This window comes from Orbicella franksi, chromosome 2 (assembly GCF_964199315.1).
Source record: "Orbicella franksi chromosome 2, jaOrbFran1.1, whole genome shotgun sequence".
NCBI classification, from domain to species: Eukaryota; Metazoa; Cnidaria; class Anthozoa; order Scleractinia; family Merulinidae; genus Orbicella; species Orbicella franksi.
The window spans coordinates 31086338-31109980 of record NC_138146.1 but is presented as its reverse complement, the minus strand read 5'-3'; the positions used below and the strand labels follow the sequence as shown (position 1 = coordinate 31109980).

Below are 23643 nucleotides of genomic sequence, written 5' to 3'. Positions count from 1 at the left end.
AAACTGTACTTTAAATGTACTCATGAACGCCCTAGAAAGAGGTTTTCGTTTCAGTCCTTCACGTTTTTTAGTGTTCTTACGGAATTAGTCACAAATAAACTGTTCGATAACATCAGCTACTCAAAAAGCACTATCGCTGCAAGATTCGTTTATGGATTTGAAATTTCATCCAAAAATTCCCCTTTCCCTTCCTATAAAAGTTAAAAAGATAGTGAGTAAGGGTATTACATGTAAGAATACAAAAGCAAAAACCGACACAACGTAGAATGATTTTTTGAAGGTGTACTATATTTCGGCTGGCCAAACCAGCCTTCTTCAGGTACAATGGAAGATTTTACATTGGTGCGTGTTTTTATGTAGCCGATATTTACGTAATACCGGAAATACGCAAAAGTAATTGATAGTGTAAATTGAAGATAAGCATACGGTAAAATAAAATAACATGATAAAAGAACATAATAAAAGAAAACAAATGGAAACAATTAATATGTTTCTTCGCGGATGTTCAGACCATTAGGATCAATTGTTCTGCCTTTTTTAATTAAAAAAGCTTCCCTGGCCTTACGGATAGAGTCTCGGTTAGAAACGATTTCTCCTGTTGACATCTTCTTTCATATTGACATAATAAACAGGAACACGAATACCTTCTCATTCACCATTTACTCTAAAAACCCCTCAGAAATCGGTTGCGATATAATTTACTTCAAATTTTACACCGATTCCTTTTAATCACGTTTGACCGAGTTTTAGTGTTGCTGGATCCTGAGCTAGCATGGTCATTTTGGGTTGTTTATTTGTTTTTGTTTGTTTTTGTTTTTGTTTTTGTTTGAAAAGCAAGGAAAAGATCTCTAATGCGACAGTATCATCTCCTCACTGCATGCTCTTGGCAATAGGCAATTCAAGCAAAAAGTAAGGTCAACGAGTCGCGAAAGTTGAGTCAGTTGTCATGGATTGATACGTTTACTCCAGGAGCGCAAAGTATAATAAAATTGGAAAACTGATCCTTACAAGAGACAAACGAAATTAAAAAAGTGGACTGTATCGTAGGTCACAAACCCGTCTTAAATAGACACGATTTGTGTCTATATGACATAAAAGACACAAAGAAAACCTTATGTTGAGATGAGTGAAGTTTATTTCTACATAACAGCGTCATGCGAATTTCTGTTACCAACTCTGTAAGTCGTTCGCATCGTTGACCTTGGGCTGCCTGTGCTTGCGCGCCACTTGGATGGATTTTCCGGGAACGTTCGGTCAGCGGCAAACTCCTGTAAAATCCAAAAAACAAAATGGCGACGGGTTAAATGTATAAAAAGTGCCACAAAAAGTAGGAAGAGATCATGACTTCCAAAGGCTCGGCAAATCTGCCTAGCTTTATCACCGGGTACTACGGACCAAACTCCAGTAGTTCACGAGCGTTTGAGAGTTTAGTGAGAGCTATTGGAGAAGCCAAGTCAAAACAGGCAAGTTTGATTGGTAACTGTATGGTTTCATTTTACGAATTGCTGTGTAAATCGTCGGCTACCATTATTCTCGAGCCGAATATTTGGCTTAACGAGCCTTGACCTCTGCAGAGCTGCCCACTCTCCGCCGAAAAAAAAAAGAGAGCCGGAAGAAAAACAAAGTGGGGGAAAGGCTTCTTTGTTTTTACCGTTGCATAATAATAATTGCGTGCCCGGATTGTCTGGGAATTAAATGTTCTGATTGGTTAATCAATCGTTGGTAATTCTCATTTATTATATCTCTCAGTTACTACGCACGTTGTGATTGGTCAATTTAGCGGGCCGTATTACATTGTACGGTCCGCTAAGATTTAATTCTGTTTTTGTTGTCAAAATGTCTTATTTCATGATTTATCGCTAAGTGTTCTTAACTCTTATCGCAAGTAAAAGTTTAAAACTTTCATATATTTTAAGTTGTGTATTTAAACCTGTGAACAACTTAATGATTTTCAATTGACTTGTTTTGCATTCGATGAACATCAGAAGTTTGATGCCATTCTGCGTCAATAGACTGTTCCCAAACCTGTCAGACACACAGTAGAGATATAATAAATATCTTACTAACCTTGTCTTCTTGATCAGTACAGTAAGTTACGGATCCTCAATTTTTCCCCTTTGATTTATGGTCTGTTCACTTCACGCTTAGGCCATAAATTGAAATTGAAAAAACATGGTCCATAAACTTACAGTACTGACCAAGTTGAAAGTTGACCTGTCCTTGCACTGGTAACAATAATGCTATTGATTAGAATGGTGACTTAAGTCAGCTGTTTCATGTTTTTCTTCCAGGAAGAGGACCGAATTGCCAGGAAGGAGCTGGTTGTGTTGAAAGAGAAGCTTACCCAACGGGACACTTCCACAGTAAGGCAGTGTGAAAAGCACATGACTTAATTATGCAATTAAGTTGTTTTGTCACTGGGCTGTTATCTCTCTTTGATCAGATGATGTTCAAACCGATGATTTAATTTAGAAAATAACATTGAAGCTGTTGTACAAGTTTGCTTGCTTTTCTGGCAGGAGAAGGGTACATGTCTGTATAGCATATGTAGCCCATGATCTGTTGTGATCTTGAACTTACAGACTGTTTTCAGTTTTTCAAACCTCGCTAATTTATATTTAATATATTGAAATCCGAGCAGCCAGCACATAGTTATGTACAAATTCATGTTACAAAACAATAATTGTTGCAGTATTAAATGTTTCCTTGCTTTCCAGAAACAAATGCGAGAATACCTTGTCCGTCTAATCTACTGTGAAATGCTGGGTCATGATGCATCAATTGGTTATGTAGAAGCCATCAAGTTTGCACAACAGCCAAATATTTTAGACAAAAGGGTTGGTAAGTGACTGCTTGTATAGTTATTGTTGCCTTTTACGTTCTTAATATAAATGATTAAAAATAATTAGTACAATGTTTCTTGGATAGGGGCTTCTCCATATCAGTTGAATTTTTTGGGGATCAGGGACGTAGCCAGGAGTTTTCAAGGGAGGGGGATCACACTGCGTCAAAGTGAGGGTACTCACCAGATTGTCATGTTGTTTTCGCCACCTGTTTGCTTAAAAGAGGCTTACAAAAAGGGGGTCACAGGCACCCCAGGACCCCCTAACTACTCCCATGGGGATCTGCTTGTGGGGACAAAACTGATTTATAGTTTTCTTGTTGGGGAAGCCCCTAGAGGGGTGGTGTTCATCAGTGATTTGCTGCCTGGCTATTCTGACCTTACACATGTAGTATCCTTTACGTTCAAACAGGACATTCTTTTGGTAGGACCTCCACAATGTTGCAGCACAAAAATTATTCTAGATAAGGGAAACGAGATTAGAAACAAAAACTATATAATTATATATTAAATAAAAGTTATATTCAGAGAGCATTGTATTTGGATCACAGGTTACCTGGCTGTGTCATTGTTTCTTCATGAAAACCATGAACTGATTGTGCTACTGATTAACACACTTCAAAAGGTTTGTGTCTGGGCATTTTTTTGTAATTATAATGATCTGAGGTTTATCACAGTATTTGAGCTCTCTAATTATTCACATCCTTTTAGCAGTAATAAACAGATTCTTATAATGCAGAACAATTTGCACATACATGTAGCGTATTAGCCTGCTTAATTATAAACTGCAAGCAGTGAATTTATTATTGATTTCAGGATTTACGCAGCACAAATGTCATGGAAGTATGTTGTGCTTTGACAGCTGTTTGCAAGTTGATCAACAAAGATATGATGCCTGCATTGCTACCACAAGTTCTGGAATTAGTTGGGTCCAAAAGGTTGGTTTTGTTTTGTTTTGTTTTTGTATTTTTCAACTTAATGGTAAAATTACATGTAGTTCTGCACCAATCAAGAATGAATTCTTGAGCAGTTTGTTGGATTTAAAAACTTGGCGTTTTTACTGTAGTTCAACCCATGAACTCCATAGGCACTTTCCTTTTTGATTGTAAATATTAATGCAGAACTTCTATTTATAAACCCATGTATGCAAAACAGCAATGCAGTCATGTTTCATTCAGTGTCCAATGCATGGGTAAGCACTGCTCGAATTGAGAGCTTGATAATAAATATTTCTGGAGAGGAGAGAGATGTCTGATGGCACATTATTTTCTTGTCACTATACAGGCAAGACTGATGAGTTGGACTTTTGCATTTGAATCTAGTAAATTAAAGTAGAACTCACAACGGGTTTACTGAATCAAAAGACAACTACAGTGAGTCCATAATGTTCAGCTTCTCTTACCATTGCCTTGCATAAATTCCCACTTATCCCATATTCTTTTCTGGATTTGTGTTTTGCCAAGGAACCTGAGTACGCAAGATGATTCCTCGGTATTGCATTGCGCATCCCTGCTGTGCACAATTTTTGCGTCATTGGCACGCACATGTGTGTGGCGGAGTGAGCGTACACAATGTAGAGATTTTTCTCAAGCCAAGCTCGACAGCGAAATAAATACTTGTTTTCTCTTAAACAAGCACAGTGACCTCCACTTTTCAATGCAAGAATTTAACTTACTTGAGGTTATCTACGATATATCACGATTTGAAGAAAAGTTTAAAATTCTACTTTAAAACATTTTTATTTTAATGCTCTAAAGAGCACATCTTTAAGGGGTGCTGGATATGTGCGCATGCAGAGAATTCTTAAGTTTGTAATGTAATCATAACTCTTGTTTAACTAACACATGGCTCAAGTAAGTTCAGGCTCTATTTTGTTTTTAATTTCTCTAATAAATTAATCCAATAAGTACGTTTCTTAGAATTTCCAGTGCCCCTTTCTGCTAACTAAGGTTAAGTAATGACAACCTAGTCAGTTGCAAAAGTGCTTTATTAAGGCTGTCCATTTTTAGCAAAAATGAGCCTGGTGACCCCCATTTTTTATTCCATTTTTCTAATATACATATAACATGATTACCAAGTGGATAAAGTTTGAGAAATTTTTTATACTCCTTCTTTTTTTAAATAGAATCACTTTTAATTAAATACAAATTGTTTTGTCACTCTATGAACCACAGGTATTCCAAGTAATTGCAATTTAGTGCACTTCTGACTTAAGCCACTCACTGGGAGGTAATAGGGGTTGGTTAGCAGCTCCATCAAAGTGTCATGTGAATTGCTTGACACCTTTCAATGGGACGGTCAATAAGACAAACAACAGAAACAATGCCTCTACACCAAAACAATATCAGCTGCTACACTATGACAACACTTTTGACATATTTATGCATGGAAATTTAAGATTTGTTTAGGACTCGATGTCAGGATGTCCTTTTTGCACAAAAGAATCATGACTGTTTTGCTCACCTGTAGCCATATAGTGTAAAACTTTAAATTAAGCTTAAGACAGTCCTGAGGTACAATATAATCATGCAGGTTCAGCGTTGATGTTAAATAGAGTTTTTCAAATATTGTTGTGACTGTGTGTTTATATTTTTTATGTTGTTTTAAATCAGGGATATTGTGCGTAAGAAGGCAGTGATGGCATTACACAGTCTCTACATAAAAAACCCATCAGCTATTCCAGATGTGAGAGAACTTGCGAAGAAAAGTGTTGGTGATAATGATCCCGGGGTTATGTCGTCATCACTGCATATCTTCTATGAATTGATTAAGGTATGCAGTTTATTGTAAAAGCTACATGTACATGTACAGTGTACAAGCAGTCTTGTACAGTAGACTAGAATCTGCTCTTTATTGTCAAAATAATGCCCAGGTTTTCCACTACAGATAGAATCAAACCAACTGTAAAATTCACTTGTCCCTGGTTAGCTTGCGAGCAATAGCACACTTTCTTGGCGCTTCTGCACCAGACTCCTCCCACCTGATCACTGCTTTTGCTGACTAGGTCTTCACCCTTTGCGTGTGGGACTCAACGGTGAGCTTGCTAGCAGGCTAGTCCCTGGCTTCTGGTCACAACTTTCTTTGCAAACGGGAATAGCAATTTCTGATCCTACCTTCACGTACCTTGGTGTGAGAGAGATCTGAGACTGACACTGTTAGCCCTAATCACGCTGTGCATTACTGGGGTACTCATGCTGCACTTTGAATCAGATGCACTGGGGACACAGATTTCTGAACATCTCTATGCCATGACATAGTATTCAACTTGAATCTACAATGTAGCTGTGTGGCACCTAAGCCATGAATATGTAGTGTGATGTAGTAAGATGGCAGACATTTACATGTACATTTTGAAACTACAAGTAGCTGCAATGAAATAACCAGAATTCAGGACAACAGAAGAAAGTGTAATAATAATAAGACGAGATCAAAAAGATTTGGATTGTATGCGTACAGTGCACAGTGTACAGTGTACAATGCTGCTGGATTTTTCATGGGCTACACGAAGCAAGATTGCACAATTCCATCAATCAGTTATCTCTAATCAATAATAGCCAAAGCCACAGTCTGCACGATTACAGTGTAAGCTATACATCTCACCAACAGGCCAACCCTGCTGGATACAAGGACCTTCTGCTTGGATTTGTCAACCAGCAGACTATGATACTAGAAGGCAAAATAGCAAAGGACTATGATTATCATGGAGTAGCATCCCCTTGGATACAGATGAAGCTTCTGAGAATATTGGCATTACTTGGAGCAGATGATCAAAAGTAAGAGAAGTGGCTGCTGACGAATGAATATTGTTACTCTGTAGGGACAATTTATGACTTAACACGAGGAAAAAAATGAAAGTAAACTTATCTAGCTTAGACAGAGGGTAAGAAGGAACAAGAAGCGTTAAACACTGTTTTAGATTTCTTTACGTCAACCCCAGTTTCCATTGTGAGCATCGAGGGATATAGGTCTGAAATCAATCTCAGTGCATGCTCTAAACATATAGAAACCAATAACTTGCAGGACATCTATGCAGTTGTACAAATCGTCTTCTTCCTGAACTTTGTTGTATGTTATTAGCACCGTGTACAGTGTAGCGTTGTATTTTTTTTTTCTTTTGCAGATCAAGCAAGAAAATTTACCCAGTGCTGGGAAAGACTTTGTCAAAGCTAAATACCAACTCTCTTATAAGTTATGGTGGGTCTGAGAAATTGCATATTAAGTAAGCTACCTTTAATCAGGAACCATGGCAAACAATTTAACCCCTTAACATCGCCTGAATACTAAATTTTTAAATATAGTTAAATGAAATTTAACATAGTTAACGACTAGGAGCTAGTCTTGTCTGTAGCGTTTTTGTAGGCGGTTGTTAGTGTCTCGGCCGTCTGTGAGCGTTTGGTTAGTGTTTGATGCGTTCTGTAGCGTTTGATATAGTCCAATGAAATTTTACATAGTTTATGACCAGGAGCGAGTCTGGTCAGTAGCGTTTTTGTAGGCGTTTGTTAGTGCCTTGGCCATCTGTTAGCGTTTGTTTAGCGTTTTGTGCGTTCTGTAGCGTTTGCAACAGTCATATGGTCGTGAGAGCCCTAAGGGCTGGCATTGGTATTTTTGGTTAGTACATGTGTTGTCGTCCCATGTGCTCGCAGTGTGTTCATCGCTCTGTTAGTGTGGCGTTGTGGATTGAATTATAGTTTAGCGGTTCTCGGCGTTCCCTCCCTATTCCCCCCCCCCCCCCCCCCTTCTTTTCAGCATTTCTTTTTTTTTTTTTCCACCAGTGCCATCTGGCTTGAGTGTGACGGGTGCCTGTAGGGAGCTTGGCGCGGGGGGCTCATGGCTTGGTTGCTGGTTGGGCAGGCCAGTCGGGTGTTCTAGCGCCTTGGGGATGTGACTGCGGTTGCAGCCCCCGGGCTTCGTAGGCACCTTCCCTCCACTAGCGACTTGGGCGTTAATAATGATAGAAAAAGAGTATGCGACGCTATAATTCCCTGTGCCTGTATTAAAAACTGGATCATTGCATAACGCAGTTCAAGAGTTTTTCATCGGCTTAGCCATTATGGAATGTGAGTCAATATATACCACGCTCTTCAAATATGGGAAGCGTACGTGTGACTTTTTGGAGTTTTTTCATCTTTATTATATTTTAGTTTTCTATATCTTGGGACGTTTTTAATAAAACAATGACTTCGCTCGCGCTTGTTAGATATGAGATGATTATAATATAGCCAGCGAGGCGCTACATGCGGCTCAAAGACAAATGTACAGAGTGATGCTTATTCGTCAATTGCTAACCGGAATAATTTGTATGATTCTACTTGTTTTGAGCTGTATGTAACGTATCAAACATGTAGTGCTGGAAAATGAACAGTGCAAGCAAGCAAATTTAAAAGTGTCTATTTGATTTGAAATGTAAAGGAAATTAGCTCCTGGCCGATAGAGCTCTTAAAAGGTACGTCAATCCGATTCTTTTCATGGTTGTTATCTTTAGCTGTTGCTTATGAGTGTACAAGGACAATTACAAGCATTTATCCTGACAAGGATCTTATAGACAAGGCCGCTAGGTGTGTGGGCGTATTTCTTGTGGCCAAAAGTAATGACATCAAATACTTGGGTAAGTGGTTCAAGTGTTTTTTTTTTTTTCCTACCATCCATCATTCACGTGGATTTTCACATGAATATTGTAGCTATTCTAACCGTTTGTTCGTGGCAAGTCCGACTCGGCGTGTCGTCTCGGCCAAGAGACTTTTCAGGGACCTTTCAGAATTCAATAGCACACCCTCTGAGAATGGCGCTCAAAGTCCCTTTCACAAATTCAAGATGCTAGCAGTCTGGCCTTCAAACCGTACGTTTACGAGTTTGATGTTGAATTCTGAAAGGTATCCGAAGAACCTCTTGGCTTAGACGAAACCCTGTGTCAGAGTTGCCACAAACTATTTTTCATAAGTATTTGACAATTTTTTATTGTCTACAGCTGTACTAGGAAAATGTCATGTTTGATATTTGTGGTTTACCATATCCAAAATCGGAATTGACTAATCAGAAGCCTTGTTTACCGCCCTGATTTTCTGCAACATCACCAACCTCTTAATGCCGGAATTTTGGCCAAATTCTAAGTACTGTGGATCCCTAATGCCGTAATGGTGGCTTTTTCACAAACTTCTGCTGCATATCAGACTCGTTTGGTCTCGTATTTTGGCCTGATCGGTCTCGCCGAAATACTTGTACGAACGATAGCTCAACTGAACTCAGCTGATAAACACCCTGAGAATGTCAAAAAGGTACGAAAGCACTGCATGGCCATTTTAATACCACTTTAATTCAATTCCTCTTTTAGTATTAAACTTAACTTCTCGGAATTGTACCGGAACAAGCTTGCAATGGAGGCTCATGCGGGCCAATATCATCAATGTCATTTGCATTTCAAAATACTCCCCTTATCAGCCTCAGCTAGTTCCAGTCCAGTACCGAGAATACAAATATGGCCTGTTGTATTGTACATTCGACCGTTTTTCAGTGATGATCAACTACTTATCGAAGACTTACAGATATTGTCTAGAGTGCATTTGGCCGTATTAGATCATTTTCGGAACATTACCCGTATTACTGACCGAAGAATACTGAAGTTCCTGATTACTTCCGTAGGGAGGTTATGTTTGAAGTTGTCTTCACCATATCCTATCGTATTCCAAACTCTTTTTAATAAATTATTTAGTCTAGGAAAACTGGCGAAAATCAAAAGATTGCGTACGATACTACCGAAAATGCAACGGCTCTTCTAGCCGTCGGATTAGTTCGTAAAAAGAAATATTCAATACATGCTTTTCCGTTGAATCCAAAGTCTGTAACACATACTATAGCATTTTCGATAACAATTCTTTAGAATACTCGACATGCATTAACCGTCAAATTTTTCGGAAATAGTGAGAACCCTTTTAGCAACCTTCGACCATTTTCAGGAAATGTCTGGTATTGGTTAGGAACGGTTGAGATCATTTTGATCATTTTGATCTTCGTGTGCAGTTCTCGTAACACTGCTTGATATCGTTGGTCAAATTCATCAATTTGTTACACCCATTTTGTTAGGGTAATGTTTATGTAGTAATTCCATGAGTTTGTTATGGACACTGACAAAGTAAAGTTCCTCTCTCGGTATTCCATAGGCATCAATTCATTAACATCTCTGATCCAAATGGGCGGTGGATTTGTCATGGAACCTGCCTACCAGCGGATTGTCATTGACTGCCTCAATGATCCAGATGAGACACTGAAAAGAAAGGTATGTACAACTTAGCAATACTAGTTATGTACATGAAGTTGTAGCTACAGTGTATGTAACTGCATAAGGGTGGCATGGATTTGAAGTTGATCAACGTCATCTGCACGCAATTTGAACTCAATGGGCACCTATTATTTCCATAATTATGTGGCAATTCCTTCTGTTTTTCACTTCCTTTTTCTTTACGTCATCTCTTTAACGTTGCCTTTACTAGTCACATACTACTGTACATGTGAAGGTAGTTATCATCAGTAAGTTGTGAAGCTTGGACAGAATTCCTTAACTCAGTATCATTTAATATGGTGTTGTTTTTATGTATCTCATGTTTTCTCTTGATTGATCCCAGACATTGGATCTGTTATGCCATATAACAAATGCTGCGAATGTGGAAACAGTTTGTGATAAACTGCTGTCGTATCTCAAATCCACAACAGATGCGTATTTCAGAACAGAACTGGTCGATAGGATAACCGAGCTTGCTGAAAGATATCCTTTAATTCGTCAACTTCCATACTTAAACAAAAATATGTGTAGATTTTATATGTTTGTACATATTCGTGTCAACTGGGTCTCCAAGGTTAGGAACCAACCAACCAACCAACCAACCAATGAACCAACCAACCAACCAACCAACGAGCGAACGAACGAATGAACGAAAGACCGACCGAACGAACGTACGAACGAATGAAGAAGCGAACGAACGAGCGAACGAGCGAACGAGCGAACGAGCGAACGAGCGAACGAGCGAACGAGCGAACGAGCGAACGAGCGAACGAGCGAACGAGCGAACGAGCGAACGAGCGAACGAGCGAACGAGCGAGCGAACGAACGAACGAACGAACGAGTGGACGTACGAACGAACCAACAACGACCCGGGCCAGAATATTCAACAAACGCACTCTGTGTTAAGCCCGCCTTATTATTTCAATAATTATTCCGTTAATAAGTAATGAACCCTTGACATGACTGTCAAATATGCGCCAGACAACTCGTGGTACATTCTGACTATCAATGAGGTGTTTGAGCTTGGTGGATCGCTCGTCAGAGAGGGTGTGGCACACAACTTGATGCGGCTCTTAGCTGAAGGTGCGCTATGCTAAGTTCTTTTCATTTCAGTATATGCTCACCACAGAAATGACTGTTCAGGTTTGAGTTTTAACTCTGACTTTGTTTGTGGACCTCTCTGATGTCCTATACAATTAGCAAATATCAATCGCGAACTGCTTGGGCCGGTATCGTTCAGAAACTCTTGGTGCCAACAAGCATTTAGAAACTCCCCGGGGATAGCAACATGCAGAGACTCTTCATGGCCTTTGGCATAGGAAACGCTTTGTGGTTGCTACAATTCGGATATTTTTCGTAGCCAATAGCAATCAGAAACTTTGCGGTTTCTTGTTACTGAAAAACGTTTCGGCTGCGTCTGGAATATTTGCATCCAATGAAGGAAAAAATATATATTTTGAATAGTTAAAAAAAATAGGTTGATCAGGTGTTTATTGAATAAAACCTTTAATAGTGCATGATAAGCGTTAGCGCAAGGGGAGCGTAAAACTGGCGGGCAAACTGCGTTACGTAATATTTAATCGCCAGCAGATGTCTCGCCTTTCTTAAATCCACAGGAAATGATGATGAGGAACTTGATAATGAAACCCGCCGATTTGCTGTATTGTCCTACATCGACCTTCTTGAAAAACCTGTTTTACCGGATATTCTGGTTTGGGTTATTTGCTGGGTGAGTTGAATCTTGAACTAAGGGAACTATTAGGTTATTTTGTAAGGAAAGTAAAGATAAAATGGACCTTATGGTTATGGACCTCGACCGCGCCCTGGCTCATAAACATGCCAAAAAATAAAACAGAACTCTGCCAATATGCAGGGCTCTTTGTCCCACACTTGTGACGTCATGAACGTTACATCTTTCTTATTTATTTACTACCGTCCGAATTTAGAAAAGTATTTTTAAGAAGTATTTAAACGAATTTAACACTGCGTATTAATCCATCCTCTTTGAAGGTCTTGGGAGAATATTCATACGCAGCTTCCGAATACGAGCCGCGAGTCATTCTTGAACAACTTTTCTCGTTGCTGGAAAGGAAGTTCGAAGGTAAGAACAGAAACTTCACATGTTCTTGACTAAACTTTTGCGAGCTATGATCGTAGCGAACTATCTTGTACGTTTTTATTTATGTAAAACCAGAGGTTACCTTTTACGCTTCCTGAAAGTGCCCATATTGTTTGTTTGTTTTCGTTTTTTTTACTTTTTCGCCTAAATCTGCACATCACCCGACGAAGGAAAAGAAAACTGAGATGTGAACGAAACGTCATTTCTTATCACTGTGTTTTAAAGTTTCTGTTTTTTTGCGGTACACCTACGCCGCTAATTAAGATGGTTCATGTGAAAAAGAGAAAGAATTCTGCTTTGCGCGCTCGTTTTGTTTGCAAAACGAAAGCAAAAAGTGAGTGTTGGTTTCTTGTTGTCTTGGAAACGCATCTTTCTGGTAAATTGCAGTCTGAAGCCACGTGTTCCTGACGTCACAGCTCTTTTGACAGGGAGAAGAACTGAGAGAAGACTGATGCGAAGGGTCAGCCAAAATGGCGGCAAATTTTAAATTTTTGGAAAATTAGTGAAATCAAGGTCGCGAGTTGGTGGCCTTGAATTGTGTGTGTGTGTGTGAGTTTTTTTTTCGCAGAGGTTTTTTACGCGCAGTGTAAATTCGAGTGAAAAAGTGAAAAAAAAAAAAAAGAAAATACGGTTTACGGGAACTTTAACACATTCTTATTAAAAAAAAGGTGGGAGTAACCACCTTCCTCTCAGGTAATTCTCTTTCTACACTCCTACATACATGTTCTTACAGAGTTCCTGTTATGTAATGTAGCAGTGTAATCTTGGCTGATTTCAACGTTTGTCATTATTTAGATCCCAGTACCAAGGGCTGGATAGTGACTGCTATTGGAAAGCTGACGTCACAAATTGGACAGCTGGATGATGGCACGAGAAATGTGTTAGAAGAACACGTGACAGGCACGGATGTCGAGCTTAGACAGGTCAGTAACCGAGTAGTGAGAATTTGCCAACCGATGCCATGTTATATTTCATGCTTGGTTTATTGCCAAAGTAATAAAGGCAGACCTCTATCTTGTGCTATATTTTTCCCAGCGTTGTTCAGAAATTCAAGAACTTTCTCAAAACGTTTTCCTGATGCAAAGTGTGCTACCTTTAGATGGTTGCTGTGAAGAACTGGAGGTGAGTGGATTCGAAACAATTCAGTCGCTTTTCATTTTTGTCCCGCGATAGGTCATTTGAGTCTCCTTTTCGGCCCTTACTTGTTCGTCACGAAGGATTCCTATCGGAGCATTACGTCACGCAACACTTTTAAAGAGCGTGATAATCAACTAACATCTCCAAACGGAGACTTTGGTTTTTTTCATCTCGCTGTTGTTAAATCTGTGCTAATGGACTTCCTTAGGCGGACATCTCTCTTAAGTGGTCACTTGCCTTCGTTACAGCCAAACTACCAATATAACTGACCATGAGAAGACACCTCTCCCAAATGGACGCAGGCAAAAATGAAAATACCAACATAACTTCCCATGAACGGACACCTCTCTGAAGTTTCTTCGTCCCAGCCACTTACAATCACCTCGTTTTTTAAGACTCTCTGTAAGTAGGCACCTCTCCTTAGTAGACTCTCCCACTCACAGGAATTTTAACTGTGCAGACTACCCCCGAAGAGTCAGATCCAATGAACAAAGGAATGTATGTATTGTTCTGCGTTTATTTGGCGTTGACAGGTGGACGAATCCTTGTCTTTCTTGGATGACTTAGTATCAGAAGCGCTATCTAATGGAGCTTCTCCATACAGGCCCATGAGAGAGCGAGAGATCGACACAAAAGTTAAAGGTCTGTAGTTCGCTGGCAATAGCATTATGATAAAATAAAGTTGTAGGATAGAGAGTTTTGTACATTAGGCAGCTTGATGTATCAGTTGTCTGATAACGTCTTGTAGTCCAATAGTTCTAGTAGAAGACTTTATTTGCCTTGACTGACTAGAAGAAAATAACGAACGGCGATAACTCTCTTTTTGTTAAATACCGTTGTACAGATAAGTAATAAACTTGCGCATCCCCGCTAATGTAAAGTACTGAAAATAGAATTGAGCAAGGTAGAAGTTATCGTTTCTATTTCTCGCTAATAAATTATTCACGCTCCCTAATGCGTCACGTTTCCGTTTGTCTTTCAGAGGTTCCAGATTCCCAACCGAGCCTTAAGTTCACACCTTACGAAAATCCAGTGAAAATTTCTAACAAACCGCCACAAGAATCATCTGTAGCACCTGAGATAAAAGAGCAAGCAAAGGCCGCCAAGCCTGCTAAAGAGCGTAAGAATATTGAAACCAAAGTGAAAGGCCGAACCCATGCAAGGACCATCGAGGTGTCGCCTCCTAGTAACAAGCTCTTTTCTGGAAAGGCCGTGTGGGGACCTGGAGGCTACGTAAGGGATCGAGGGCAGTCTGGGTCAGTGGAGTCCAGTAGTAAGTCTGATTCCTCATCGCGGAGCTCTGGGTCTGACAGGCAAACAGTCGTTAAAACGAAAGCTGAGGTGAGAGAATCTGAGAATCTATGTGGCAGCCTTCTGTTTTTTTTTTTTTTTTCGCCAAAGGGTTTTTTTTTTCCCCTTTCCAATGAGCGGTTAAATTCCAAGTGTATCGAGAAAGTTACAAGCAGTAGAACTGAGAAGTTACGACCTTATGAAAAGATTCTAATGAGAGGTATAGTCTTACTCTCATTCGTCATTCTCTACATTTTTGTAATTTTAAAGTATATTTAATTGTGTACGGGTTCGCGACTCTAGGTCAGCACCAGTCCTTCTGTGACTGATCAAGAAGACGTCCGCAAACAACAACTAGCCACTCAGCTCTTCAGTGGTGTCACAGATAAACAACGTCCATCTGCAGGCAGAGGTCACTTGGCAGCCAATAGGATAACTAGAAACCCTGGGAAAACAAGGTTAACTGCTGCTAATTCTGGAATGACTGCATCAGCCGATGATCTATCGCATTCTGTAAAAGGCATAGCTTCAAAGTCTGCAGGAAAATCGAACATGGATCTTTTGCTAGATCTTGAGAGCACTGAAGCTTCTCGTATTGGAGAAGAAAAAGCTTCATCCGGTAATGATGTCCTTCTCTCACGTTTGGACAACACAACAAAATTAATACCGCCAAGGGATAATGAAACGTTAAATAGCACACGGGAATCTTTTGATTCTGATTCTCCTGTGGTGATGAACACAAGTGAGGCTGGTTACGGGAACGCTCAAGAGGTTTGGCATATCTTCTTATTTATTTAGCCGTTTTCCGTGAAAATAATTCTGACTACATTAACACGAGACGTTGAATGTGAATAGTTTATTGAGGATGCGTCAGTCAGTCATCTGATGCAGATGTATCCCGTCTAATAATTATAGCTATTACTTCTAACAATTAGAACCTGTGCTACTCCAGATGAGAAAAACCACTAAAACCCACCTTTTAGATGTGGCCAAAAATGTGGAAGCAGCAGGAGACCCTCAGGATAGGATGCGAAATCAATAAGCCAGAACATTATACAAACATTTATACAAGCTGTTAAAACAAAAGCTTAATCCAAAAGGGTGGACGAACACGAAGACTGACTAACCTAGAATGACCTGAATCTTCCGCCAAAAGCCTAAATGGTCCCTTGACGTCCCATGACACCCCGCGATCCCTTCTATCGTGCCGTCAGAATAATAACTTCTGACTAACTCGCTGTTACTCAATCGCCATAAATTACATTAGCTTATAGTCGACCAGGTTTATTGTTTCACATGCAATGCTAGTTCATCTCGGAGTGGGATTCTTATCTACTATAATTTGTAGGTTTATTTAGGCTTTACAAACTACTGAATTTTCCAACATAAAACTGAGGAATACTGAGGAAATCAGAACATAAAAATGGACATAATACCTGTAGATTATGGGAAGAAAGGCGGACAAGAACGCGGAATCTGATGATCTGTGGAAGATGAAAGTGACAGGCGGCGCATTTTGCCCGTGTATGAAGTGTAGTCACAATCAACAATTCACCATTTTGTTTGCCAAAGCACATGAGGCAGAAAAAGTAATACAACGAATAAAATTAATATGTTCGTGTTATCTATTAATTATGTGATAATTGTTCTTATGTGGAAAAGTTAGTGCAACTCAGTTACTAATTTCAGTGCGGCGACTTTTTCCCACTTGAAATCAAAATAGTATCTTAACTAGCAAGTGCTTGAAAAAACTTTATACAAGTGTTTAAAGTCCATCTTTTTATTCAGCAGTTTAACATTTCAGATGTAGAGATAACCCTTCCAGGGTGCTCACTTCTTTGGAACTGTAGGTGGATTAATAACATTCGAAACTTGTCTTCAGACATAAAATTGATGCTCTTTTCTTTGAAATATTATGTTTGAGAAGTAATTTAAAATGTAATTTCACACTAAGGGAAAATGTCATTTCCCAGGTATTTTTTAGTTCGTTATAATTTGGACATTTCTGGAGATAAAAATCGATTTCTTTGCAAAGTGAAAACGTTTAAGACTTTGAATGTTGTGTCTCTAAGAATAATGTATCTTTTTGTATAATGGTCTACTCAGAATACAACTTTGCTGGACGAAGATATTACAGAACGAATTCACCGATTAGAGTTCACAGGCACACCATCTGCTTCTTTACCGGAAGACTTGGTTGACTTCCCGCATTCTCCAGAAGCTGTGGAACTCTGTTTCGATAGCAATCTTCGTGTTACTCTTCAGAAAGTCTTCAAACCTCTCGAACTTGTTCTTGTTCTTTACCTGACCAATCAGAATCAGGCTAACGCGCCGATCCATGACGTCAGCAGCGTGCTAGAACCACCTTCCAATCTGATTGGCTCCTTTGATTCGTCGACAAGTAACAAACTTCAGGATGAATCCATTGGTCCTCTCGAATGGGTAGGAATATCATCCCTTTGTTCAATTTCTAATTCCGTCTTATTCTTGTTGCTTTCCCTAAGGCTTGTTTTCGTGTCCTTATCTGTTTATTAATTCCTCTTAGAGCGGTTTTCAGTTGAGTGTCGAAAGTAATCAGGCAATTAATTTGGTTTCGTTTTTGGTTTTTCTGTGCTTTGGGATTGGCTGAGTAGTCTAATTGGTAAGTACTTGGTTTGGTTTGGTTTTTGTGACACTCAATTGAAAACCGCTCTAATAAACTGTTCAAAGATGCACTGTAGATCGGATTGTATAATTTTCCCTTGTCCTCTAACGTTTAGCTGTAATTTTATAAGGTTTCCCAGTGAATCATGTATTGTTGAACTATATAAGATCAACTTGTAAGCCTTCTTTATAATATCAAAACATCTTGACAAACAGACAAGGTGGTGAACATGCAGGTTGCCCAGCATACTAACGCCAAGTTGTTTCTTTATAGGCGAGGCACAAAATTGAATTAAAATACAAATCTCCTGCTCTTCATATGAACTTTAGTGGCAAAATTTCGTACAAAGATCCTAACAGGACATCAAAGCATTTGTTTTTTAATCACACTTTGAACATCAGCGACATTTTACGGCCTCTTGCGATAAACACGGAAGACTATGGACAAAAGTGGACCGAAGCTTCGTTTGAAAAGAAGCAGAGACTATCAAGTTCACTGAAAAACTGTCAAGACATCTGTGAAACAGCGGAAGAACAGTTACGACTTCACACGGTCGAACAAATAGGTGAGAAGTACTAATATAAGGCACCGTCTACACTACACCAGAGGAATTTGAAAACGCAACAATCACCGGCCATTTTGCATTTGTGTTTGAGTAAAACTCGGACAGGGGAATACCGTGATTATCGTGACGTCATCGTTTACGAAAAGCTTTGTTTTCAAAATGTTTTCCGTCCACATTAAGACGCAAAGCCGGCGTTTTCAAATTCCTCAGGTGTGAATAGCGTTTTCGTGACGGAAGGCCTAGCCGGAAGAATAAAGCGTTTTCCAATTTCTCCAGCGTAGTTTGGACGGGGTCTAAAAGTGGCCCAGCCTGGTCATTCTCGCATCGAATTGTTAATTTGAACACAAGGGTTTTCGACCTGAGCTCTTGCTTGTAGCTTACTCATTTCCCTAAATCTAGATCCGAATTATATTCTTATTTTATGTTCTAAAAAAGATTGATTTTTCTCTTCGCCCACCTTTTGATCAGCGAGAAACTGTGCGCAGTTTAAAACTTTGAGTCTTAAATCAATCTGCCACAGGTCCGAGAATACAGCCGCCTACGGAAAGTCCTTTGTGGTCTGCACAGCGCCTGTTTTCAGGAGGCTCGTTTTGTATTTGGTCGCGTATATGGATAATAGCGGCTCTTGTTATAAGATTGCCTTGTCTTTGAATGACACAGTGCTATTTCTTCTTAGGTACAAAAGTTATATTGGCTGGTACCGTGATGCAGTGTGGGATATGTCTATTGCACATCAGCTGTAGTAGTGACGATTTAGAACTGTCAATCAAGTCGAACAACAGACTTCTAAACGATGCACTGATGAAATATTGTGTGACTATCCTCAGATAACGCTTCAGCGCCTGGCGGTTTCTGCTGTGGAGAAAATGGTGCCAGGTCAATATTTATTTCTTTCTTATATCCCGTGCGGTTGGCGTCACGGACGATGTTGAACTTCGACTTGAACACGGTCCCATAATTGAATGATTTCTGTCAATTTTTCTGTTTTCTCAAATTCGACTGTGGATTAGCGAACGGACATATATACCACAAATATTTAAACGAGTTAACGTACAATTCAATCGTAGGACTCTTGCTCTCATTATGTATGTATTAACTTACAAACCTCGAGGACTGATGGGTACTCGGAATATTCTTGATAATACGTGTGGTAAGCGATCGATAAGGAGAAGATTGTTTCCTTGTATTAGTATATATGAATTGTTGTTCTCAGTTTGGAAGCCCCTACGCCCGAATGTAGCTTGTCCACAGCTTTGAACAGCACATTTTGTTGTCTTTATTACTGGTTCGGATGGTCTTGGGTGTGACCAGGGTTCGGAAAGCAAGAATAGTTGCAGTTTTGTAGCGGATTTTGAGGTTTAGGAATTGACTCACGAGGAAGGTAAACTTGGTAAATTCTATTGTCTCATAACAGAGGAGGATTTTCAACACTTGTACAACGCTTCGTAGAGATGACTGATGGTCAAAAAATCTAATTTTACACCATAGCTAATAGAGGGGACTGGTTATGAAGCCCGGCAAACATCAAGGGAGCAAACAAAGATGCTAAGATTTATGTGGAAGGTCCACGACCGTGCACAATTTTTTGTTTTGCGCTCATACACTATGCATGAATTAGGAAACCAACACGTTTCTATTGGTTAGTTCCTCGGTCAGTAGTAAACAACTATGGTGTTTTGTGCACGGTCAAGGCCAAAAAAGCGAACAAAAACACACAACAAAGAACTTTGTTGGGTTTCATAACCATTCCCCTCTGTTAACTTTGTTTACACATTTCTTCATTTACTGTAATGCCAAAAACCTCAATAAGTCCTGAATTGTGATATTTACCTCTGTCATAGCACAATAGAGGTTACCTTTTATCACTAAATTATGTAATCGTTTAAGTATTTCACTGTCTTTCTAATGTAGCCGAAGACTTGGACACAAAATTGCATTTTCTGCCGTGTTTACTACAACACCTTGAAAAATCCTCGTCAACGGTTCACAGTAAGACGCAACAACCTTTAAGTGTAACAGAAAATTTTTAGCGGAATCTATGGTAAAAATTCAGAGAATGAGAAATATTTTTTTAATAACTGTAATCTATTAAGGGACGGACCATTTTGTTTTGTTTTTTTTTTTAAGGGGGGGGGGGCGGGGTAGGCAATTTTTGGGGGCATGATTTTTTTTGGCACCTTTAAGCTGTATATGATTGTTTTTTTGGTGGGCAATAGCTTGTGCAACAATTTTTCTTTAACGTCAAAAACAGGACCTGAATAGTAGAATGCTTGTTCTTGATTTTTTCCCCATGGCTTCCCTTGCACGATTTTTTTCCAGTTGTACTGTGCAGGAACTTTTTCGAAATCGCCGAACCCTCCCCCCTCAAAAAATAATGGTCCGTCCCTAACGAGCGAGGGCCCCGCTGGACCTTAAATGTAGCTGCTATTTTTAGTTCTTAACTATATTTGTCAGGTGGAAAGATATGCAACTTTCAGAGAGATATTAAAATAGAAACGTAGTGTACGTTGGGACTTGTCTTTGAGGTCTTTTTTGAGGAGTTATACCTCGGACGAGACTAAGATGTTGTTGATTGTGCTTTCAATAGACATCTCGAAGGCATTTGACAACTTTAAGTATGATCTCCTACGAACTCAATTTTACACTTTGGGCGTCTCTCTCTGCTAGAAACTGGTTTGAAACTTGCTCGTCCCAACGCCAGCTAGGTCGTGATCAGGCCTGAGAGGCCTGGGTAGTGATGATTAAGGATGCTTGGGAACCAATAGACCAATTCTGGTCCTCTATAGAGGGAGGGGATAGAACTGGACCAGGAAACCCAGAGAAGACCATTTACAAAAGGTTCGAGAAAATAGCCGCGGGGAACACAAAAGTTTAAATGCATAGTGAATCGGAGATACATCCATTGTCTTCTTTTGGGAATGGGAGTTGGGTCGGTTGATGCATGAGACATTTAATATTTCGGTGCAATAACCTTTGTTTCTTTCGGTCCTTGTTGTGAAGATCAAACCTTTTTTCATATGTATCATGATTTTGGTTACCAGAGTTAAATAGGTGTCCGCTAACTGCACTTTCGAAGAAGGGTATCGTCAGGCTAACAAGTTTGCTATCTAGCCTCTTGAAGCAGCTTTTAATATTTCAAGGCGGTACAGTGAGTCAAATATTATAAAACTGAGCGACAATAAAGTCACTCATTGTGCGAGGCAAACCAATAACGCCCCAGTTTTAGAGGATAACTGGTCTGATCTTCATTTCGGCTCGCTTCATGGGGTAATTAGGTCCTTTCCAGTGATACCAGCTGACATCATCACCAACTGAAGAGTGTCCGCCGTGATGATACAAACCGTTCAGGTTGGACTGACGACATGACTTGTACCACCAGGCTCCTTTAAACTCCGCAGCACAGTCTCTGCTGCTGCTGTCATTATCCTGATCTTTGGTGCTAAAGCGTTTACCACTATGAGTAGAAAGAGAATCACCAGCCAGTCCTGAAAAGCAGACAATCGCGAAGATAGATGAGGATTTAGAAATAAAAGTATGTTTCGTGTTTAGTAAAAAGCTGCTAGTATTCCACTCGCGCTTGTTGGATATGGGATGATTACTGAGCCAACTCGGCGCAACGCGCTTCGGTGGCTGCTTATCTCATATCCAACGCGCGCTCGTGGAATATGTGGAATTGTCTTGTTGCTTTACGCTTTTTAAGCGCCCTAGTCAGCCACACCTTTCTTTTTGTTTACATGCGAGAGTTTGGCTATTATATTTTATTCGGAGCATGTCGAAACGAAGGAAATCAGTGTGAAACTACTAAGGATAATTAAATATACTTTCAGGAACACAACTTACAGTAAAGCAATATCAATAACTTCCATTACATCGAAAATGGCTGAGGCTGACTAGGGTCCTTTAAAGGAGCTAAGTCATTTGTGCTGCTTGAAAAGTTTAGCCTAAATATTTCAAGTTTGAGGTTTGTAATCCGTGTTAAGCTTCACCATCCTAAACCGTACACGTTCCTTAATGGTTTATTATTATCTCTTCAATAATATGCATGAAAAAATTACTCGATTCTGATCGGCTGATCGGCTGGCTCGTGCAATTTCAGCTTTTTGAAAAACTCACTCGTGCAAATTAATTCCAAATTGAACTCGGAACCGTATGATTACCTATACTAATTTTCTTTATATCTTCGTAACTACTATTTTCAAGTTTCCTTGAAACTGAAGTTAATTTTTTGCGTTGCAAAAATAACCGCGTATGTGCCCTGACTAAGCTCCTTTAATGGTATCACTCCGATCTTCACAACGAGCCAAACTCGTTCGTTCTTCAAAAGGAAACGAACAAATAAACAAACACCGTTTATAGACTGATTTAAGTTAGTTAATGTTCATTAGCGGTGCACGAGAAGAGGCTGCAAAATTAGATCCCGGCTGTAGCTTCATAACTTGTAGGATGTACCTGAATATGATCCGAGACTAAGAATGCACTTAGATGCTTCATCCTCAATTACAAACATGTCGTACTCGGCAAATCTGGTCTCTCCCTGCCAATTCTCTAATTCCACTCGAAGCTTGAAAGTATCACTGTTGGTCAGGCGGTGTATCTTGTCCAGTCCCAGCCAAAACTCGCCATTCAGGTTACCAAAGTCGTTCTCACAATCGGCCCAGCCGCGGTAGAAATCAACGGAGCCGTCTATCCTCTTCTGGAACACAGTGCACCCTCAACCGTCTGAACCATCAGGGTCTATTGTATAAACACCACCGCTTGTTTTACCAGCGTTGTACAGTCATTACAGCTTTTCATTGGAGCTGCAAGGAAGATTTGAATTAACGTGACTGCCTGCGTATGAACGGTGACTTCATGATCAACTAGTGCCGTGAGATAATCTCAGGTAATGCAGAGTGCAATGTGCAGTCCCAACCTGTGCTCAGTCCAAATTTGTATTGGCATCGGTAGTCAGCCTGGGCTTTTTCCTGTGGAGAATATGAACAGAAAATGAAAGGACAAGTAGTGTGAAGGTTTTATGTTTTAAGTTTATTCAAGGTACAAAAATAACTTATCAGAGCATCACTCTGTGTGGTTCTGGAAACGGGAGCAAAGCGTATCACCTTAACCGTGCCATTCTCAAACGTATGGTCCTACCACAAGGAAAAGCAGACAGCGTTCGCGAGAAATGTGTCGTTTACTTCGTCTGTAGTCGATATCGTAGTCTGTAGTCTGTAGTCCACTTAACTGAGCGCGCGTAAAGAGCAAATTGCTTTTGTTCTTCAAAGAATAGTAACACAAAGAGAACTAGGGGTCTTCTGACAAAAAATGTACAACACTTTTTACGCCGTACAAACAGGTACCTGCCCCAACCCACTCCAGCCCCTTCATCGCCAGCCCACTGGATCATCCCAATAGTGCACTCGGCGCAATAAATACCAATAATGCAATGTCTGACAGACAGACAGACAGACAGAAAGACAGAAAGACAATACTTTCTTTGTCATGTAGGTAATTAAATGGCAACTAAAAAACTGGTGTGGACCTACAAACTAAAGTATAACTACAAAATTTAGATGAGAAAAGAAAAGGAAAAGAAACTTAAGTTTTCAGTCACTCGAGTTTTCAGTATACATACAAGTTTTGCAGTGGAAAATCAAGTCTTGGGAAGAACAATTTTAAAAAGTTGAAATAATACCTTTTGGTATACCTTTTGATATGAAATACCAGGTTTGAAAACAAACTCCATGATTAATATCACATGGACGTGATAAAAGTTTCCAAGATTAAACATTAC

The 23643-nt window shown here is 39.7% G+C and overlaps 2 protein-coding genes across 2 annotated transcripts; one reads left to right on the top strand and one right to left on the bottom strand.

Annotated features, from left to right (window-relative positions):
• Positions 1-1071: 1071 nt before the first annotated feature.
• LOC145479264 (uncharacterized) lies at positions 1072-20392 on the top strand. The gene is made up of 22 exons (XM_081457580.1): positions 1072-1463; positions 2292-2363; positions 2718-2841; positions 3394-3467; positions 3659-3780; positions 5455-5614; positions 6449-6615; positions 6963-7036; positions 8325-8447; positions 9997-10112; positions 10459-10598; positions 11086-11198; positions 11732-11844; positions 12126-12216; positions 13030-13157; positions 13270-13356; positions 13905-14013; positions 14354-14712; positions 14965-15432; positions 16768-17103; positions 17579-17870; positions 18547-20392. The coding sequence occupies exons 1-22, from the start codon at positions 1341-1343 to the stop codon at positions 18699-18701; spliced, it is 3546 nt and encodes a 1181-aa protein (XP_081313706.1). The 5' UTR covers positions 1072-1340; the 3' UTR covers positions 18702-20392.
• Positions 20393-21092: 700 nt separating this feature from the next.
• Positions 21093-23595, bottom strand: LOC145473085 (ficolin-2-like). The gene is made up of 5 exons (XM_081455014.1): positions 23545-23595; positions 22783-22834; positions 22635-22669; positions 22320-22563; positions 21093-21355 (listed from the first exon to the last, which is right to left on the bottom strand). The coding sequence occupies exons 1-5, from the start codon at positions 23593-23595 to the stop codon at positions 21093-21095; spliced, it is 645 nt and encodes a 214-aa protein (XP_081311140.1).
• Positions 23596-23643: the final 48 nt, after the last annotated feature.

Bases quoted from the DNA above. Each gene is read 5' to 3' on its own strand.
- LOC145479264 (XM_081457580.1), top strand. From the start codon at position 1,341: ATGACTTCCAAAGGCTCGGCAAATCTGCCTAGCTTTATCACCGGGTAC. The intron at 3,781-5,454 runs GTTGGTTTTGTT...GTTTTAAATCAG, and splicing joins GAATTAGTTGGGTCCAAAAG to GGATATTGTGCGTAAGAAGG. The intron at 6,616-6,962 runs GTAAGAGAAGTG...TTTCTTTTGCAG, and splicing joins CTTGGAGCAGATGATCAAAA to ATCAAGCAAGAAAATTTACC.
- LOC145473085 (XM_081455014.1), bottom strand. From the start codon at position 23,595: ATGGAGTTTGTTTTCAAACCTGGTATTTCATATCAAAAGGTATACCAA. The intron at 22,670-22,782 runs GTTGGGACTGCA...TCTTCCTTGCAG, and splicing joins CAAATTTGGACTGAGCACAG to CTCCAATGAAAAGCTGTAAT. The intron at 21,356-22,319 runs GTACATCCTACA...TCTGCTTTTCAG, and splicing joins TAGTCTCGGATCATATTCAG to GACTGGCTGGTGATTCTCTT.